The sequence below is a fragment of the Juglans regia genome, chromosome 2 (genome assembly GCF_001411555.2).
Source record: "Juglans regia cultivar Chandler chromosome 2, Walnut 2.0, whole genome shotgun sequence".
In the NCBI taxonomy this organism is placed as follows: Eukaryota; Viridiplantae; Streptophyta; class Magnoliopsida; order Fagales; family Juglandaceae; genus Juglans; species Juglans regia.
In genome coordinates this window covers 4,008,926-4,025,500 of record NC_049902.1, presented here as the reverse complement: position 1 = coordinate 4,025,500, position 16,575 = coordinate 4,008,926, and the positions used below count along the sequence as shown (strand labels likewise).

The window sequence follows — 16,575 nt, the reverse complement described above, 5'->3', positions numbered from 1 at the left end:
AGTCCATCTGAAAATAATTTTTCTTTTAGTTATATTCTTTTTGGCCTTGAATCTTTGCATGTTGAGATTATATGAGGGGGCCTTTGCATGATAGACCAGGATTTAGGGTGGTATCTACGTTTCAGAGTGAAGTTACTCGAGTGCTGGCTATGTTTCGAGGTAAATGTAGTTTTCCTTTTTCGTTGACCTATGATGGATTGTGAATTTTCAGAACAGAAACAAATTTGGGTCTTTCATCAAACTATAATTGATTCCCAGCTAGTTTGCAGGAGGGTTCTATTGCAGCCTTAATTCACATTTGTTTTGTTAGATCAGCTTGCATATTGGTGTGGTGGCAACTAGGATTTTTGTGACTGTGCATCCATGAAGGCACTACTGATTACAAGAAGGATAATTCACAAAACTGAATTCACATTTGCCTTAAAACTGTTGAAGTTCTTTTATTTCTACAAGGAACAAAGAGACTCTATTTGAACACCATATATTCATAACGGATTTCTTATTTAAAAATACACAGGCAGGGGTCAGCACTCAACAGCCAAAATCTCCGTTTATTTATCTATTCATGAATCGTGAAAGGCGAGATCTACACTTATGCTCGTCAGGAAGTGTTTTCCACCACTTCACAAGGGTGGATTCCTCCAAGAACACATCCATATTCAAGTCACCGCCACAAACCCATTTATACACACCTTCTTCTAGCTTTAAAACTTTATCCTTGACTTCTTCAAACCCTGCCCTGCTACCAGTTTTGCTGCGGATCTCCTCTAACTCTGCCCAGAAATTAGATTCTCCACTGGCATCGGTAGCCATCTTCCCAGCATGCTCCCACCATCTCTGTGTGTATCTATAACGCTTTGGCCTGCCCCTCTTCATATAAGCTCCTGTGTCTTCGTTCTTGGAGTGTCGATAGTAGTTGGCGATATCCAGGGGCTCAACAAGGCGGCGATACCTCGTTCCGAGCTCTACCCAACTCCTATCACCCTCGAATCCATCTGGGAGTTCGTATCTTTTTAACATCTCGATGATTTCATCCCATATACCAGCTAGCTCGAGTCTCTTCACATTAGCGTTGAAGTCCTTGTTGTCTTTTTGAAGCTTGAAGGCATCATAAGAGCCTAAATTCCGAAGCGCACTCTTCTCTTGGTAGTCTTCTAGCAACTTCATTGCTTTGTTGATGTCTGTCTTCTTCCCATTGATATCATCCTCGTTTCCCCGTTTTCGCTTCTCTAATTCTCCAGCAGCACGAAGACACAGTCTGGCTCTCGAGCTCTAAACTCCCATACACAATAAATAAGAACAAATACTAAAAAGCATCTATTGTGATACCAAGATGAATTATCAGTTGCTTCAAAAGCCAAATCTGATAAAAAACCAGTATAGCAAGTGAAAGTTTAACATCAAATCCTTTCAAGAGATTCCAGACTATCAAATTTGTTCGGACTCCAATGAATAATTTTGGTAATAATAAGTAAAAGAAAGAGAGCTTACCAATCCGAGATCATTCAAGGCTGAGTTGAGTGTGGCGCTATCACCTCCTACCTCTGCAGACAGTGGGAGGGTTCCCAATTGGTTCAAGTCAAGATTGTGTACATCTTGCATTTGTAAGCTTTCTTGCAGTTCATCTTCATATATAAAATGTTGCAGAAGACTTTTACGGGCAATGTCTACCTCTTGATCAGTTTCCCTGCTCAATTGACAAGAGTAAAACAGTAGCTGCAGAACAGCATCTGGGTTGCTCAACACCACCAGTTTTCCATTGCCAGTGCAGAAGATGTAAGTTCCAAAGGGTTTGTAAGGGCTTAATGATATGAAGCTGGTTGCAGTTTCCAAGAGCAAATTTGTGTTCCCCATGAGTTTGCAGGCAGCATGGCTTGTCATGGCTGATGCATTCCTCATTACAGTTAAAAAAAAATCCAATGCCTGTTGAGTAGTGATATTGCCAAAGTGTTGAAGTGCAGGATTTTTGCATTTTGCATCGAAGAGTTGCAGGATTGGTGGAATTTTTTGATCAATGGATGGAATAGGAGCAAACAAGATCCGGGGGACAATGTCATATCTCATGACAAAGTGTTTGAAGTAGGAAGCCCATTTCTCTCGACTAAGAGCATGTGAAAATATGTGATTACCAGTTAGAGGACAACCAAAAGTCACACAGAGAGGTGAGGTATCTTGTCTTATGGAGCATTTTTCCAGGAACCAAAGTGTTGCAAGGATGGCAATTGAACCACCCGTGGAGTGTCCTGTAAACACCATTTGCTTCCTACCTTTCACAGATTCTTGCATGGCCATTTCCACCTAAATTATGTACAACTTGTAGTCAAATACAAGACGTTATATGTTTTCCAATTCCATTACATTCTGTTTCGGTGCTAACTTAGGATCACTTGTACTGCTCTAAGAACTCTGTTCTCTCTTTATAAAAGTTGAGATTTAGGTTTTTCAATACATTATGATTTAATTTTCCATTAGGAATAAGTAAGTATCCTACTTTCATACATATTATTTCAAGGATTACAAAAAATTGTTCCTTTGCATAGTTTTACTTCATAGTATAAAGTATAGTTTATAGAATTATTCATAGGTTATATTATGAATAGAATTATTCATAGTTTATATTATGTCTTTATAGTATTATACCGCACACCATTCACATGACATAATTTGATTTGTAAGATTTAAATTTTTAAATTTATCTTCCAAATCAAATTATGTCACGTAGATAATTTGTGGTCAAAAAGCCTTCAAATAGAATTATTCATAGTTTATATTATGTGTTGTTATTTATTTTAAAGCATTTCAATGAAGATTAAATTATTTATTTCTACACTCCCCAATCCACCTTCCTTCCTTTGGCAAGCTCACTTTTGCCCTTTATTGCTTAGTTTGTGGAAATTTTTTTTATGATAAAGTTAACATTGGAATTCTATTTGAAAGTCTTTACAACAAGCACTATCTACGTGACAAAATTTAATTTAAAAGATAAATTTTAAAATTTTAAAATTACAATTCAAATTATATCACGTGAATAATGTGTAGTATAAAGCTTTCAAATAGCACATTCAACAAACCATTCAAGTTGCCAACCAATTGAACAAAGAATCCTATACGTACTACTTTCAGCTATTAATTAAAAAGACGTATTCATAAGTTCTACAGATATGGCAAGATATGATTGGTAAATGGGGGGATAGATGAAAATAGAGGCTGCATATGTTTTCCAAAAACAGAACACATGTCAGCAAATCATTGCAGAATTCACCGTAGGAACCAAAGAAGTGGTAGTTAAAAACAAAACAACAGAAAACGACCCAAATTATTGTACCTTAGCTCGGAAATCTGAAGCCTCCAAGATCCTCTCCTCGAACCTCTGCTGAAAACCTTGATTAACCATGGCAAATTCATCGTTGCCTATACTTCGAAGAGAAGGAAACAGTTCGGTTTTGATCTGGGTTTCTCCAAAAGGTTTTTGAGCAAACTGCCAATCATTTACAGACCAAGATCCAGCAAAGCTGAAAATGAAGGCCGTATAAGCATCTGATGAAGCACGGATTTTCTCTAAAGTAAAGGGCTTCTCTGGAAACTTGTGAGCGTTCATGGCAGAAGGGCAAGCTTTCATAATAAGCTCTTCATCCATTTCTATGATGTCTCCAAGCCTTCCTCCACCAGCCATCGTTTGGAGTTCGTTTCTTTCTTTCGCAATTTGTTGGTACACAACGATCACAGAGCTTGTCTTCCCAAACCCACCACGAGTTTCAGGTTTTACTGAAAACACCCATTGGTAGGAGACTATATAGCTTGTGAATTTAGGCTCTGAGTGGTGAGTTTTTTGTCATTAAATTTTAAAGTGCCATTGACCTTTGACTTGCTTTTTCATGAAAAAAAAACCCTACTCTCACCTACCTAAATTTTATTTGAGATAAATTTTACTTAAGAGTTAAATAACATATTATTATAATATATATATTTTTATTATCATTTTTATTTAAAAATTTGAAATATTTTTTATATTTTATTGAAAAAATTAATAATTATTAAATAAGATAAAATGACAAATCATGTCTTAGAATAATTGTAGAATACTTGAAACCCTAAAAGGGTTTTACCAATGACGAATGTATTTTACCCATAAAGTTATTCTTGATCCTCCAATGAAGTGAGTTGCTGAGTGACTGTTAGGTAAAGCTCTCGGAAATTTCTTGTTTTTAGGAATCATTGGATGAGACTGTTAGGTAAAGCTCTATACATTGACTTAAAGATTAAGAGTGCTGTTGGAGCCACAGCTGGAAGCTACCGTTAGCACTAATATATATATTTTTTTCATTATTTTTTATAAAAAAAATTTTAATACTTTTAAATATTTAAAAAAAATAAATTTAGAATATTATTAAAAAATACTTTCTTAATTATGAAATAAAAAAAATTATTAAAAAATATTTTCTTAATCACGAAGTTTAAGGAAGTATTTTTTAATGAAATTATGATTTTTTTTTATTTTTTTTAAAATATTTAAAATTATTAAAAAAATTTATATAAAAAAAAATTTTAAAAATACATAAAAAAATACATACTGATACAAGCAGTAGCTCTCAACAGGAGCTGGGAGTGGGACGCTTAGCATTTTTCTATTAAAAAAAAAGATCCTTCTAGAGTCACCGCAGGGGCTCCAGCTGGGAGCTCCCGCAAGTGCATTTGATATGTGTTTTTTTTTTTTTTCATTTTTTACATACATTTTTTTAATATTTTTTAATATTTTAAAAAAATATCACATCAATATTAAAAAATATTTTTTAATCAAGAAACAAAAGAAAATAAAAAAATAAAAATCGCAACGGGAGCTCCCAACGGAAAGACTAGTATTATCCAAAGATTAATATTACGTATGATAGTTCAGTATGTAAGGATTGTATAATCATTTTAAAAAATAGTGAAATTTATTATTAAATTTTTTTTATATAAATCTTATATTTATTTATTTTTTTTAAAGATTGTGCAATATTTACACACCTTACGACTGTAAATATAATTTCTTTTATTTGAAACTTTGAATTCTCTTCCTAAATGGGCATAAAAAATATTAAAAAAAAATAGTTCTTCGCAAAAAATAGTTCACATCGCCGTCTTTGTCTTCTGTAAGTTAAATATTAATGAGAAATTACGTCCATGCTTGATCTTGCGTTTTGGTCTATTCTTGTTCTAAGACATAAAACTTACCAAGTAATTTCCACTTTATTACCACTCATACTTTGATGGATTTCTGTTCAGGTGCTCTTTTTCTGCATTTCAATCTATTTTCTACTTGAAAAAGGTTTTTTCTCCTGTTTAATTATATCTTTTATGTTTCAAGTAATATTACGTACAGTCATATAAATATAATATATTTCTTTTAAAAAAAGTAGAATCTACAATTAAAAATTTTATTTTTTCATATAACTTTCTTAAATTTATAAACTTAATAATTACTTAATAATTATAACTTTCTTAAACTTATAAACAAAACATAAAAAATAATTCAATTTTTTCAACTTCTAAAATAAATATAATTTAAAAAATTATATTCTAATAATATTTTAAATTTATAATATTTTTATTTAATTTTTTTTTCTTAATTTTTAAAATTTAATAAAATATCATAATTTAAATTATTTTATTATAATTTATAAATTATTTTATTACTGTTTATCTCATTATAATATCATTTCTAATATCTCCAGATTGAAAGAGGAGAGATGCAGAGAAAGGACAGAAAAGGAATAACGTGGAGAAGATAAAGGAATTGAAGGGTATATGTTATGTCGACGTGTAAAACAAAAAGCATGTCGGGAAGGCAGTGCTGCGAAAGGTGCTGTGGTTTGGTAAGAACGGGTTAAAGACTCAAAACGTGGAACTTTCCCATACAGAGATTAATGATAAATAAATAAATAAATAAAGTGAACAGCTCTCAACTGTCCTGTTTGTGAGAAAGAGCAAGCGATAGTCACTAATGATATAAAAATTTAAAGTTAAATAAAATATTATTTTTATTTTAAAATTTTTAAAATTTAAATTATATATTTTATTTTATTTAAATATTTAAAAAAATTATAATCATTATAGAAAATAAAATGAATTAAAAGATTTCTTACATCCAAACCAATCATATAAAGTTGACGATGCTGTAAATGAGTTTGAGTTGAGAGTAATTAATGCAAAATGGCCAAGAACTATAACCATATGACGATAGCCCTTGCATAACCCATTTGGTAGGACTAATTCTATCTCGTGCATTTAAAAAACCTAGCTAGAAAGCAGCATCGATCATTGTTGTTGTATTTTATTAAATGTGAAGACACGGGTTGAAGTAAAATACTTCTGTATAAAATAATTAATTGATAAACCATTTTATACGGCTATTTATACTAGTTACAAGAAATAAAGTAAAAATACAAAGAATGAAAATACAAAATAGATGAAATTACAAAGAACGGACCTAGTGAAGGACTCAGTCAAATACAGAATAAAATAACATTTGACAAATAAAATTAAGACAACAACTATAAATTGTAATACTCTCCCTCAAGATGGAGAGTAAATGGAATGAACTCTCATCTTGGGGATCAAAACAGAGAATTGTTAGCTGCCCAAAACTTTAGTAAGAACATCAGCAAGTTGATGTTGAGAAGCAACATGAATGTCTTAATAACTCCAGCTTGAAGCTTGTCCCGTACAAAACGGCAATCAAGTTCAATGTTTTTTGTGCGCTCATGAAAAACGTGATTAGCGGCAATATGGAGAGCAGATGTGATATACAAAACAAATGAGCACTATTAGAATGAGAAACTTGAAAATCTGAAAGTAAGGTAAGAAGCCAAACAATTTCACAAGTTGTAGTGGCCATCGAACGGTATTCAGCTTCTGCAGATGATTGTGAAACTATTTGTTGTTTCTTGGATTTCCAAGACACCAAAGAATCTCCAAGAAAAACACAGTAACCAGTGATAGACCTCCATGTATCAAAATAAGAACCTCAATCTAAATCTGTGTAGGCTTTAATCTGGAGAGAAGAATTAGCTGGAAGAAACAAACCATGTCCGGGAGTTGATTTTACATATTGTAAAATGTGGTAGGCAGCTTATAAATGAGGCTCACGTGGCTTATCCATATACTGACTAAGCTGATGAACAAAAAAAGTTAAATCAGGCCTTGTGATGGTAAGATATAACAATCAATCAATTAATCTTCTAAAAACAATAGGATCACTTAATAAAGCACCAATATCTCTACTAAGTTTCACATTCTGTTCCATCGGAAAGAAAGTTGGTTTAGCACCAAGAAACCCAGCATCTTGTAATATTTCAAGTGCATACTTATGCTGGCACAAAGAAATACCTTGAAGAGACCGTGCAACTTCCAAACCAAAGAAGTATTTAAGATGCCACAGATCCTTCAATTTAAACTTGGTGTGTAGTAACAGTTTCAGATTATCAACAACATGTGAATCATTACTTGCAATCAATATATCATCAACATACACAAGGAGTACAATAAAAGAATTACCATTGGAACGGGTAAATAAGGAGTAATCAGCTTTTGATTGGTTAAAACCAAGTTCAAGAAGAGCATTAGAGAACTTGGAAAATCATTGACGAGATGCTTGCTTCAGTCCATAAAAGGACTTATTTAATTTGCATACTTTAGACTCCCCCTTAGTATGAAAACCAAGAAGATGAGTCATGTAAACTTCTTCAAGTAAGTCACCATATAAAAATGCATTATTTACATCAATTTGAATCAAATACCAATTCTTAACAGTATCTATGGCAAGAAGTGTACGAATAATAACTATTTTTGCTACAGGTGAAAATGTTTCAGAATAGTCCAAACCCTCACGTTGAGTTTACCCCTTAGCAACCAATCTTGCTTTGTAACGCTCAATAGAACCATCATTTTTATACTTGATTTTATAGACTCATTTACATCCAATGGGCTTTTTTCCAATAGGTAAAGAGGTAACAATCCAGGTATTATTATTTTCTAAGGCTACAATCTCGGTAGCCATATCATCTCTCCAATGAGAGTGCTTGATTGCCTGATAATAAAACTCAAGCTCTATATCAACAATAATAGCTAAAGCAAAGGATTTGTGTTTAGGAGATAGCCTATGATAAGAAACAGAGTGATGAAGATCATATTGAGTACCTGCTGGTATGGGAATAGAACCTGTGAAATTTGATGAAGAGTGTGTAGTAAGGGAGTTGCAATAATAATGTTGCAAGTAACCAGGAGCTCCTCTAAGTCTAGATGATTTACGGATAAGAAGAGAAGCAGTAGATGATTGGACTGGTTCAAGATCAGTATGGAGTTGTGATGAAGTGGGAAGGGGTAAATCTGAAGGAAAATAATCCTCAACAGTAGGAGAAACTATGTCTGGAGGTAAGGAATCTTCAGCAGTAGGCATAGTTGAAGGCACATGATATTGATAAAAAATTTATGTTTATTTTGGAAAAAAAATGGATTAGAGTTAAAATGCATTAAAGTTAAGTTAGAATGAGAGACAAATGGTAAAGGAACAAAAGATTTATAAGAGAAAACATGCTCATGAAAAATAACATGTCTTGAAACAAAACTACGTTCGGTAGCAAGATCTAAGAGCTTATAGCCCTTTATGCCAAAGAATAACCAAGAAATATACACTATCGTGCTCTAAGATCAAACTTAGATCATGATCTAAGTAGAGAAGATGCAAAATAAATAGAACCAAAGGTTCTGAGATGATCATAGGTAGGAGGGAATTGAAAAAGCAACTCACAAGGTGATTTATTTCCTAAAATAGGTGTAGGCAATCTGTTTATGAGATGAGTAGCTGTGAAAATTGCATCTCCCCAAAAAGGAATAGACAAATTGGATTGAAACATTAAAGCCCTAGCTGTGTTCAAGATCTGTTAATGTTTACGCTCAACAATAGAATTTTGTTGATGAGTTTCAACACAACTTAAATGGTGTATAACACCTTTTGATTTAAGAAATGATGTTAAAAAAAATTCAGTACCACGATCAATAAGAATTTTCTTAACTTTTCTTTGAAAATGTGTTTTAACAAGTTTGAAAAATTGAGGAATGAGACAAGAAAATTCGGATTTGCATTTTAAAAGATAAATCCATGTGGCCCTTGTACAATCATCAACAATTGTTAGAAAAAATTTGTGACCTTCAATAGTGGGAGTAGAAAAAGGTCCCCCATACTTCACAGTGAACTAAATCAAATGCAGATATAGAGAAATGAGGATTATTAGGAAAATGTATTTTTTTTTTTTTTTGTTTGGCCAGAGGACAAACAAGGCATGGAAGGTCAGTTTCTAACATATCAGGAAGAACTTTATTTAGTAATTTCATCCTTGAAACAAAAGGATAACCCAATCTATAATGTCAAAGTTCAAATAAGACATGTTTTGATGACTTTGAACAAGCAAACATAGCTAAATTTGAAGAAGATACAAGTAAAGATTGAGAGTCAAGTAAATCATTAAGAGAAGAGCTTGATTGTTGAAGAAGGCAAATGCCTCCCTTGTGTCTACCCACTCCAATCAACTTCTAGTGAATTAGGTCCTGTATAAAAACAAGATCAGAAAAAAAAAAAAAAAAAAAAAAGGAGAGACAAACAGCAAGTCGGATTTGATGTTAACTTGCTAACAGAAATTAAATTGAAAGAAAAAACTGGAATACAAAGAACATCTCTAAGTATTAAATCTTTAGAAATTCGAACAATGACAATATGTGTAACAGATACAAATTGGCCATTTGGAAGCTTGACTGAGGTGTTAATAACTAGAGCAAAGGAGGAAAAAAATATGTGGATGGAACCATGTGATCTGTGGCTCCTGAATCAAGAATCCAATAAGAAGAATCAAGATTAGTAGGTATAACACTAGTAGAAGAAAACACAAATGAAGTATAAAAATCAGAAGTGCCTATACCAACAATTTGAACAGAGGAAACTGCATTAGCAGTGTGTTGTGAAATTTCAAATGACATAGCAGGATCAGATGATTGAAGCATAGCCAATAATTGTTGATATTGAGACTCAGTTAATGAAATAGGATATGCAACTGAAGAAGTGTTGTTAGAGACAACTTGATTGGCCATGGACTGCTGTCGTGGCTTGAACTTGTATCTAGGAGAAAATTCACGTAGTTTGAAACACTTCTCAATAACATGGCCAACAAGACCGCAATGCTTGCAAACAGGGCGTTCCTTCTTCAGCACAAACTTCACAAATGATTAGTCTCATATTTAACAGCAAAAGCATGATTCTCATGCGAAAGAACAGAAAGAATTGAAATATCACACTGTTGTTCCTCTTGTAAGACAAGGCTAAAAACCTTGTTAAGAGGAGGCAATGGCTCCATTAGTAAAATCTGAGCCCTAACAGAGGCATATGACTCATTCAAACCAACAAAACACTGAAGTATATGCTCTTGTCGAACATAGGAATTAAGAGTTGGAACAGCTCCACAAGAACAAACCGGATTCGGTTTGTAATTGATTAACTCGTCCCAAAGACCTTTCAACTTAGTAAAATAAACACTAACATTCAACTGACCTTGAAAAAGAGTCGAAATCGACTTTTGTAACTAGAAAATATGGGGGCCATTCTTTTAAGAGAATCGCTCCTTTAGATCATTCCAGATCTCATGTGCTGTATTGATGTAGAGAATACTAACAGAAATCTCAAGCGATACGTAGTTAAGAATCCAAGAGATTACCATGTTATTATATCGTATCCAAGAAGCAAGCGTTGGATCGGTCGGATTTGAAGGTTTGAGAACACTTCCATTAACAAACCCTAACTTGTTCTTCGCGAACAAAGTCATGCGCATCGATCGAGACCACGAGTGATAGTTATCACCATTGAGAGATTGAGTAACTAGCACAATACTAGGACTATCTCATGGATGTAGGAAGAAGGGACTCGAAGGTTCTGCCATCGAAATCGAAGACGAAGACGAAGACGAAGAGTTCAAAGCCATGAGAGAAAAAGGGAAAAAATCGCAGTTACGAGCAAAAGTCTCTAGAATACTACTGATACCATATTAAATGTGAAGACACGGGTTGAAGTAAATTACTTTTGAATAAAATGAATTAATTGGTAAACCATTTTACACGGCTATTTATACTAGTTACAAGAAGTAAAGTAAAAATACAAAGAATGAAATTACAAACAAGGACATAGTGAAGGACTCAGTAAAATACAGAATAAAATAACACTTGAAAAATAAAATTAATACAACAATTATAAATTGTAATATATTTCTTTAAAGACCTATATTCAAGAAAATAAAAGCAAATAATTTAGTGATCACATGGGTAATCAATTTTGAGTAGTGCTGCATGTACATATAATTTTACTTATAATATTCATTTTGTCAATTTGTTTTTGAAACTCAACTTTTAAATTTAATAACTCTCAATATGTCAATAGCTGGCACATGAAGAATTAAATTTTTTGTAAGTTTTTTTTAAGTATAGTTAGCATTTTTAATGAAATTTCTGCTTTAGCCCATCGAGACATGTTCATGCAGTTGCGATGACCCATTTGTTGGGTGTGTGGAGTGTTTTGCTGGTGTGTTAGCCCAAATTGATGACTCAACCCGACAATGATGTGTTATAATTTTTTGGTGAATTTTTAATGAGGCTTGGGCTATAGAGCGCAGGCTTGGGCCGATAGGCCTAAGTCGAAGTGAAAACGCCCTCTAAAAAAATTCTTGGCACTGCTTGCAATCAGAAAATATGTGAAACAGAAAGTTCGCTCGATAGGTAGCTTGAGATATTTTTAGAAACATTGGTTTCAAATAATTGGCACATCTCTGAACATTAAAATACAAACAAAATGTGTCTATAATGGTTCCTTTGTAGCACTTTTGGTCATAGTTTTGCAGTCTCCAATCAGGTGTTCCTTTCACGAGCATCGAGAATACAACAAAAGAAAAAAGTTCCATAGGTATGTACCTTCCTATGGACTGTGCTTCTTGGTTTTTAGTTATATTCTTTTTGGCCTGATGAATCTTAGCATGTTGACATAATATGGGGGCCTTTGCATGATAGACCAAGATTCAGGGTGGCATCTACCTTTCAGAGTGAAGTTGCTTGAGTGGCTATGTATCGAGGTAACGTAGTTTTCCTTTTTCACTGACCTATGGATTGTAAATATTCAGAGTGAAGTTATATTCTTCTTCCACCCAGGCATCCATGAAGGCACTACTGATTACAAGAAGGATGATTCACAAAACTGAATTCACATTTGCCTTAAACTGTTGAAATTCATTTATTTCTACAACGAACAGAGAGACTCTATTTGAACACACCTTATATTCATAACGGATTTCTTATTTAAAAATACACAGGCAGGGGTCAGCACTCAACAGCCAAAATCTCCGTTTATTTATCCATTCATGAATCGTGAAAGGTGAGATCTACTCTTATGCTCGTCAGGAAGTGTTTTCCACCACTTCACAAGGGTGGATTCCTCCAAGAACACATCCATATTCAAGTCACCGCCACAAACCCATTTATACACACCTTCTTCTAGCTTTAAAACTCTATCCTTGATTTCTTCAAACCCTTCCCTGCTACCAGTTTTGCTGCGGATCTCCTCTAACTCTGCCCAGAAAGTGGATTCTCCACTGGCATCGGTAGCCATCTTGCCAGCATGCTCCCGCCATCTCTGTGTGTATCTGTAACGCTTTGGCCTGCCCCTCTTCATATAGGCTCCTGTGTCTTCGTTCTTGGATTGTCGATAGTAGTTGGCGATATCCAGGGGCTCAACAAGGCGGCGATACCTCGTTCCGAGCTCTACCCAACCCCTATCACCCTCGAATCCATCTGGGAGTTCGTATCTTTTTAACATCTCGATGATTTCATCCCATATACCTGCTAGCTCTTATCTCTTCACAGTAGCGTTGAAGTCCTTGTAGTGTTTTTGAAGTTTGAAGGCATCATAAGAGCCTAAATTCCGAAGCGCACTCTTCTCTCTGTAGTCTTCTAGCTCCTTCATTGCTTTGTCGATGTCTATCTTCTTCCCATTGATATAATCCTCGTTTCCCCGCTTTCGCTTCTCTAATTCTCCAGCAGCACGAAGACACAGTCTGGCTCTCGTGCTCTAAACGCCCATACACAATAAATAAGAACAAATACTAAAAAGCATCTATTGTGATACCAAGATTAATTATTAGTTTATTCAAAAGCCTAATTAGATAAAAACCAATATAGCAAGTGAAAGTTTAACATCAAATCCTTTCAAGAGATCCAGACTATCGAATTTGTTTGGACTCCAATGAATAATTTTGGTAATAACAAGTAAAAGAAAGAGAGCTTACCAATCCGAGGTCATTCAAGGCTGAGTTGAGTGTGGCACTATCACCTCCTACCTCTACAGACAGTGGGAGGGTTCCCAATTGGTTCAAGTCAAGATTGTGTACATCTTGCATTTGTAAGCTTTCTTGCAGTTCATCTTCATATACAAAATGTTGCAGAAGACTTTTACGGGCAATGTCTACCTCTTGATCAGTTTCCCTGCTCAATTGACAAGAGTAAAATAGTAGTTGCAGAATAGCATCTGGGTTGCTCAACACCACCAATTTTCCGTTGCCAGTGCAGAAGATGTAGGTTCCAAAGGGTTTGTAAGGGCTTAATGATATGAAGCTGGTTGCAGTTTCCAAGAGAAAATTTGTGTTCCCCATGAGTTTGCAGGCAGCATGGCTTGTCATGGCCGATGCATTCCTCATTACAGTTATAAAAAAATCTGACGCCTGTTGAGTAGTGATATTGCCAAAGTGTTGAAGTGCAGGATTTTTGGATTTTGCATCAAAGAGTTCCAAGATTGGTGGAATTTTGTGATCAATGGATGGGATAGGAGCAAGCAAGATCCGGGGGACAATGTCATATCTCATGACAAAGTGTTTGAAGTAGGAAGCTCATTTCTCTCGCCTAAGAGCATGGGAAAATATGTGATTACCAGTTAGAGGACATCCAAAAGTCACACAAAGAGGCGAGGTATCTTGTCTTATGGAGTATTTTTCCAGGAACCAAAGTGTTGCAAGGATGGCAATTGAACCACCCGTGGAGTGTCCTATAAACACCATTTGCTTCCCCCCTTTCACAGATTCTTGCATGGCCATTTCCACCTGAATTATGTACTTGTAGTCAAATACAAGATGTTATATGTTTTCCAATTCCATTACAGTCTGTTTTGGTGCTAGCTTAGGATCACTTGCACAGCTCTAAGAACTCTGTTTTCTCTTTATAAAGTTGAGATTTAGGTTTTTCAGTACATTATGATTTAGGCCTAGTTTGGGAAGGTATTCTCAAAGGAAAATTCTATACACCATACTAACATTTTATTTTCATCCCACTAAGTATGATGTAGTACATTTATTACCATTAAATGATCATTTGTTACATGCTTCTTTATCATCTAATGATGATGAATGTGCCACATACCACTTAGTATGATCAAAATAGAATGAGAATGTGGTGTATAGCATTACTCATTCTCAAATATTCTCAGGTATTATGAGAATAACTCACTACTATTCATTATTTTTATTATTACTTTTCACCTATTTTTCATTACTATTTACTATTATTCAATATTATTTTATTAGTTTTTCATTACTATTCACAGAATACTTACCTCACTACCCAAACACAACCTGAATTTTTCATTTGGAATAAGTAAGTATCCTACTTTCTTATAGTCATTCTTATGAAGAGGTTTAAGTTTTTTTCATAAATATTATTTCAAGGATTACAAAAAATTGTTACTTTGCATAGTTTTACTTCATGGTATAAAGTATAGTTTATACTTTATTTCTACACTTATTATCCCCAATCCACCTTCCTTCCTTAGGCAACCTCTCTTTTGTCCTTTATTGCTTGGTATCTGTGAATTTATTACATAATTATGAATAATGAAATTGTTTTTTTATGATTTGTTAACATCTGAATTAATTACATAATCCAAGTTGCAAACCAATTCAACAAAGAATCCTATACGTACTACTTTCAGCTATTAATTAAAAAGACGTATTCATAAGTTCTACAGATATGGCAATATATGATTGGTAAATGGGGGGATAGATGAAAATAGCAGGCTGCTTATGTTTTCCAAAAATAGAACACATGTCAGCAAATCATTGCAGAATTCACCGTAGAAACCAAAGAAGTGGTAGTTAAAAACAAAACAACAGAAAACGACCCAAATTATGGTACCTTAGCTCGGAAATCTGAAGTCCCCAAGATCCGCTCCTCGAACCTCTGCTGGAAAGCTTGATTAACCATGGCAAATTCATCGTTGCCTATACTTCTAAGAGAAGGAAACAGTTCAGTTTTGATCTGGGTTTCTCCAAAAGGTTTTTGAGCAAGCTGCCAATCGCTTATGGACCAAGATCCAGCAAAGCTGAAAATGAAGGACGTATAAGTATCTGATGATGCACGGATTTTCTCAAAAGTAAAGGGGTTCCCTGGAAACTTGTGAGCGTTCATGGCAGAAGAGCAAGTTTTCATAATAAGCTCTTCATCCATTTTTATGATATCTCCGAGCCTTCCTCCACCAGCCATCGTTCGGAGTTCTTTTGTTTCTTTTGCAATTTGCAGGTTGACAACGATCACAGAGCTTTTCTCTTTTAAGCCGAGCTCCAAGAAACGAATCAGTTTGAACTTACTGAAAACACCCCTTAGTAGGAGATTATAGTGTGTGAAGTATGGCTCTGAGTGGTGAGCTTTTTTGTCATGAAAGTTTAAAGAGCCATGCATTGACCTTGACTTGCTTTTTCTTTTCCTTTTTTTTTTAAAAAAAACCCTACTCTCACCAACCTAAACTTGACTTGGCTTGGGAATAATTGGAGAATACTTGGAACCCTAAAAGGGTTTTACCCAGGTCAAATGTATTTTACTCAAAGTTATGCTTGATCCTCCAATAAAGTGCCTGATGAGTCGCCGAGTGAGCAGGGACATATCTTTCTCGGAAGTTTCTTGTTTTGAGGAACCATTGGACGAGACTGTTAGGTGAAGCTCTATACGTACATTGACTTAAGACTTCGGATTCTAATTTTCCAAGTTGGCATAACAAATATTTAAAAAAAAAAAAATAGTTCACATCGCCATCTGTGTCATCTGAAAGTTATATATTAATGAGAAAATACTTCCATGCTTGACTTGTGTTTTGATGATCTGTTCTTATTCTAAGACATAAAACTTATAAAGTTTCCACTTTAGAACTACTCATACTTTGATGGATTTCTGCTCGTGTGCTCTCTTTGTCAGCATTTTCATCTATTTTCTACTTAAAAAAAAAAATTCCCTATTCAATTACACCCTTTATGTTTCTATCTTTTCTTCGAAGTGCCTCCATGATCATGGTGATCAGATTGAAAGAGGAGAGATACAGAGAAAGGACAGGAAAGGAATACTCATGGAGAAGATGAAGGAATTGGAGTCATGTATATCGATCGACGTGTAGAACAAGAAGCATGTTGTCAATGGAAGGCAGTGCTACGAAAGGTCCTTAATTTGGTTTGGTAAGAACGGGTCAAAGACTCA

The 16,575-nt window shown here is 34.4% G+C and overlaps 2 protein-coding genes and 1 pseudogene across 2 annotated transcripts; all 3 read right to left on the bottom strand.

Moving 5' to 3' along the window:
- Positions 1-394: 394 nt before the first annotated feature.
- LOC108999261 (protein EDS1L-like) lies at positions 395-3,795 on the bottom strand. Its single transcript, XM_018976126.2, has 3 exons — positions 3,326-3,795; positions 1,492-2,298; positions 395-1,272 (listed from the first exon to the last, which is right to left on the bottom strand). Exons 1-3 carry the CDS (start codon positions 3,671-3,673, stop codon positions 556-558), a joined length of 1,872 nt encoding a protein of 623 aa, XP_018831671.1. The 5' UTR covers positions 3,674-3,795; the 3' UTR covers positions 395-555.
- A 5,601-nt stretch (positions 3,796-9,396) lies between these two features.
- LOC108999281 (protein EDS1B-like) lies at positions 9,397-15,727 on the bottom strand. Its single transcript, XM_035686563.1, has 2 exons — positions 15,247-15,727; positions 9,397-9,585 (listed from the first exon to the last, which is right to left on the bottom strand). The coding sequence occupies exons 1-2, from the start codon at positions 15,592-15,594 to the stop codon at positions 9,571-9,573; spliced, it is 363 nt and encodes a 120-aa protein (XP_035542456.1). The 5' UTR covers positions 15,595-15,727; the 3' UTR covers positions 9,397-9,570.
- LOC108999280 lies at positions 11,935-13,950 on the bottom strand (annotated as a pseudogene).
- Positions 15,728-16,575: the final 848 nt, after the last annotated feature.

Excerpts from the sequence above, each read along its gene's own strand:
- LOC108999281 (XM_035686563.1), bottom strand. The coding sequence starts at position 15,594 with ATGGCTGGTGGAGGAAGGCTCGGAGATATCATAAAAATGGATGAAGAG.
- LOC108999261 (XM_018976126.2), bottom strand. The coding sequence starts at position 3,673 with ATGGCTGGTGGAGGAAGGCTTGGAGACATCATAGAAATGGATGAAGAG. Across the intron at positions 2,299-3,325 it reads CTTCAGATTTCCGAGCTAAG|GTGGAAATGGCCATGCAAGA; the intron begins GTACAATAATTT and ends TACATAATTTAG. Across the intron at positions 1,273-1,491 it reads CCTTGAATGATCTCGGATTG|AGCTCGAGAGCCAGACTGTG; the intron begins GTAAGCTCTCTT and ends ATGGGAGTTTAG.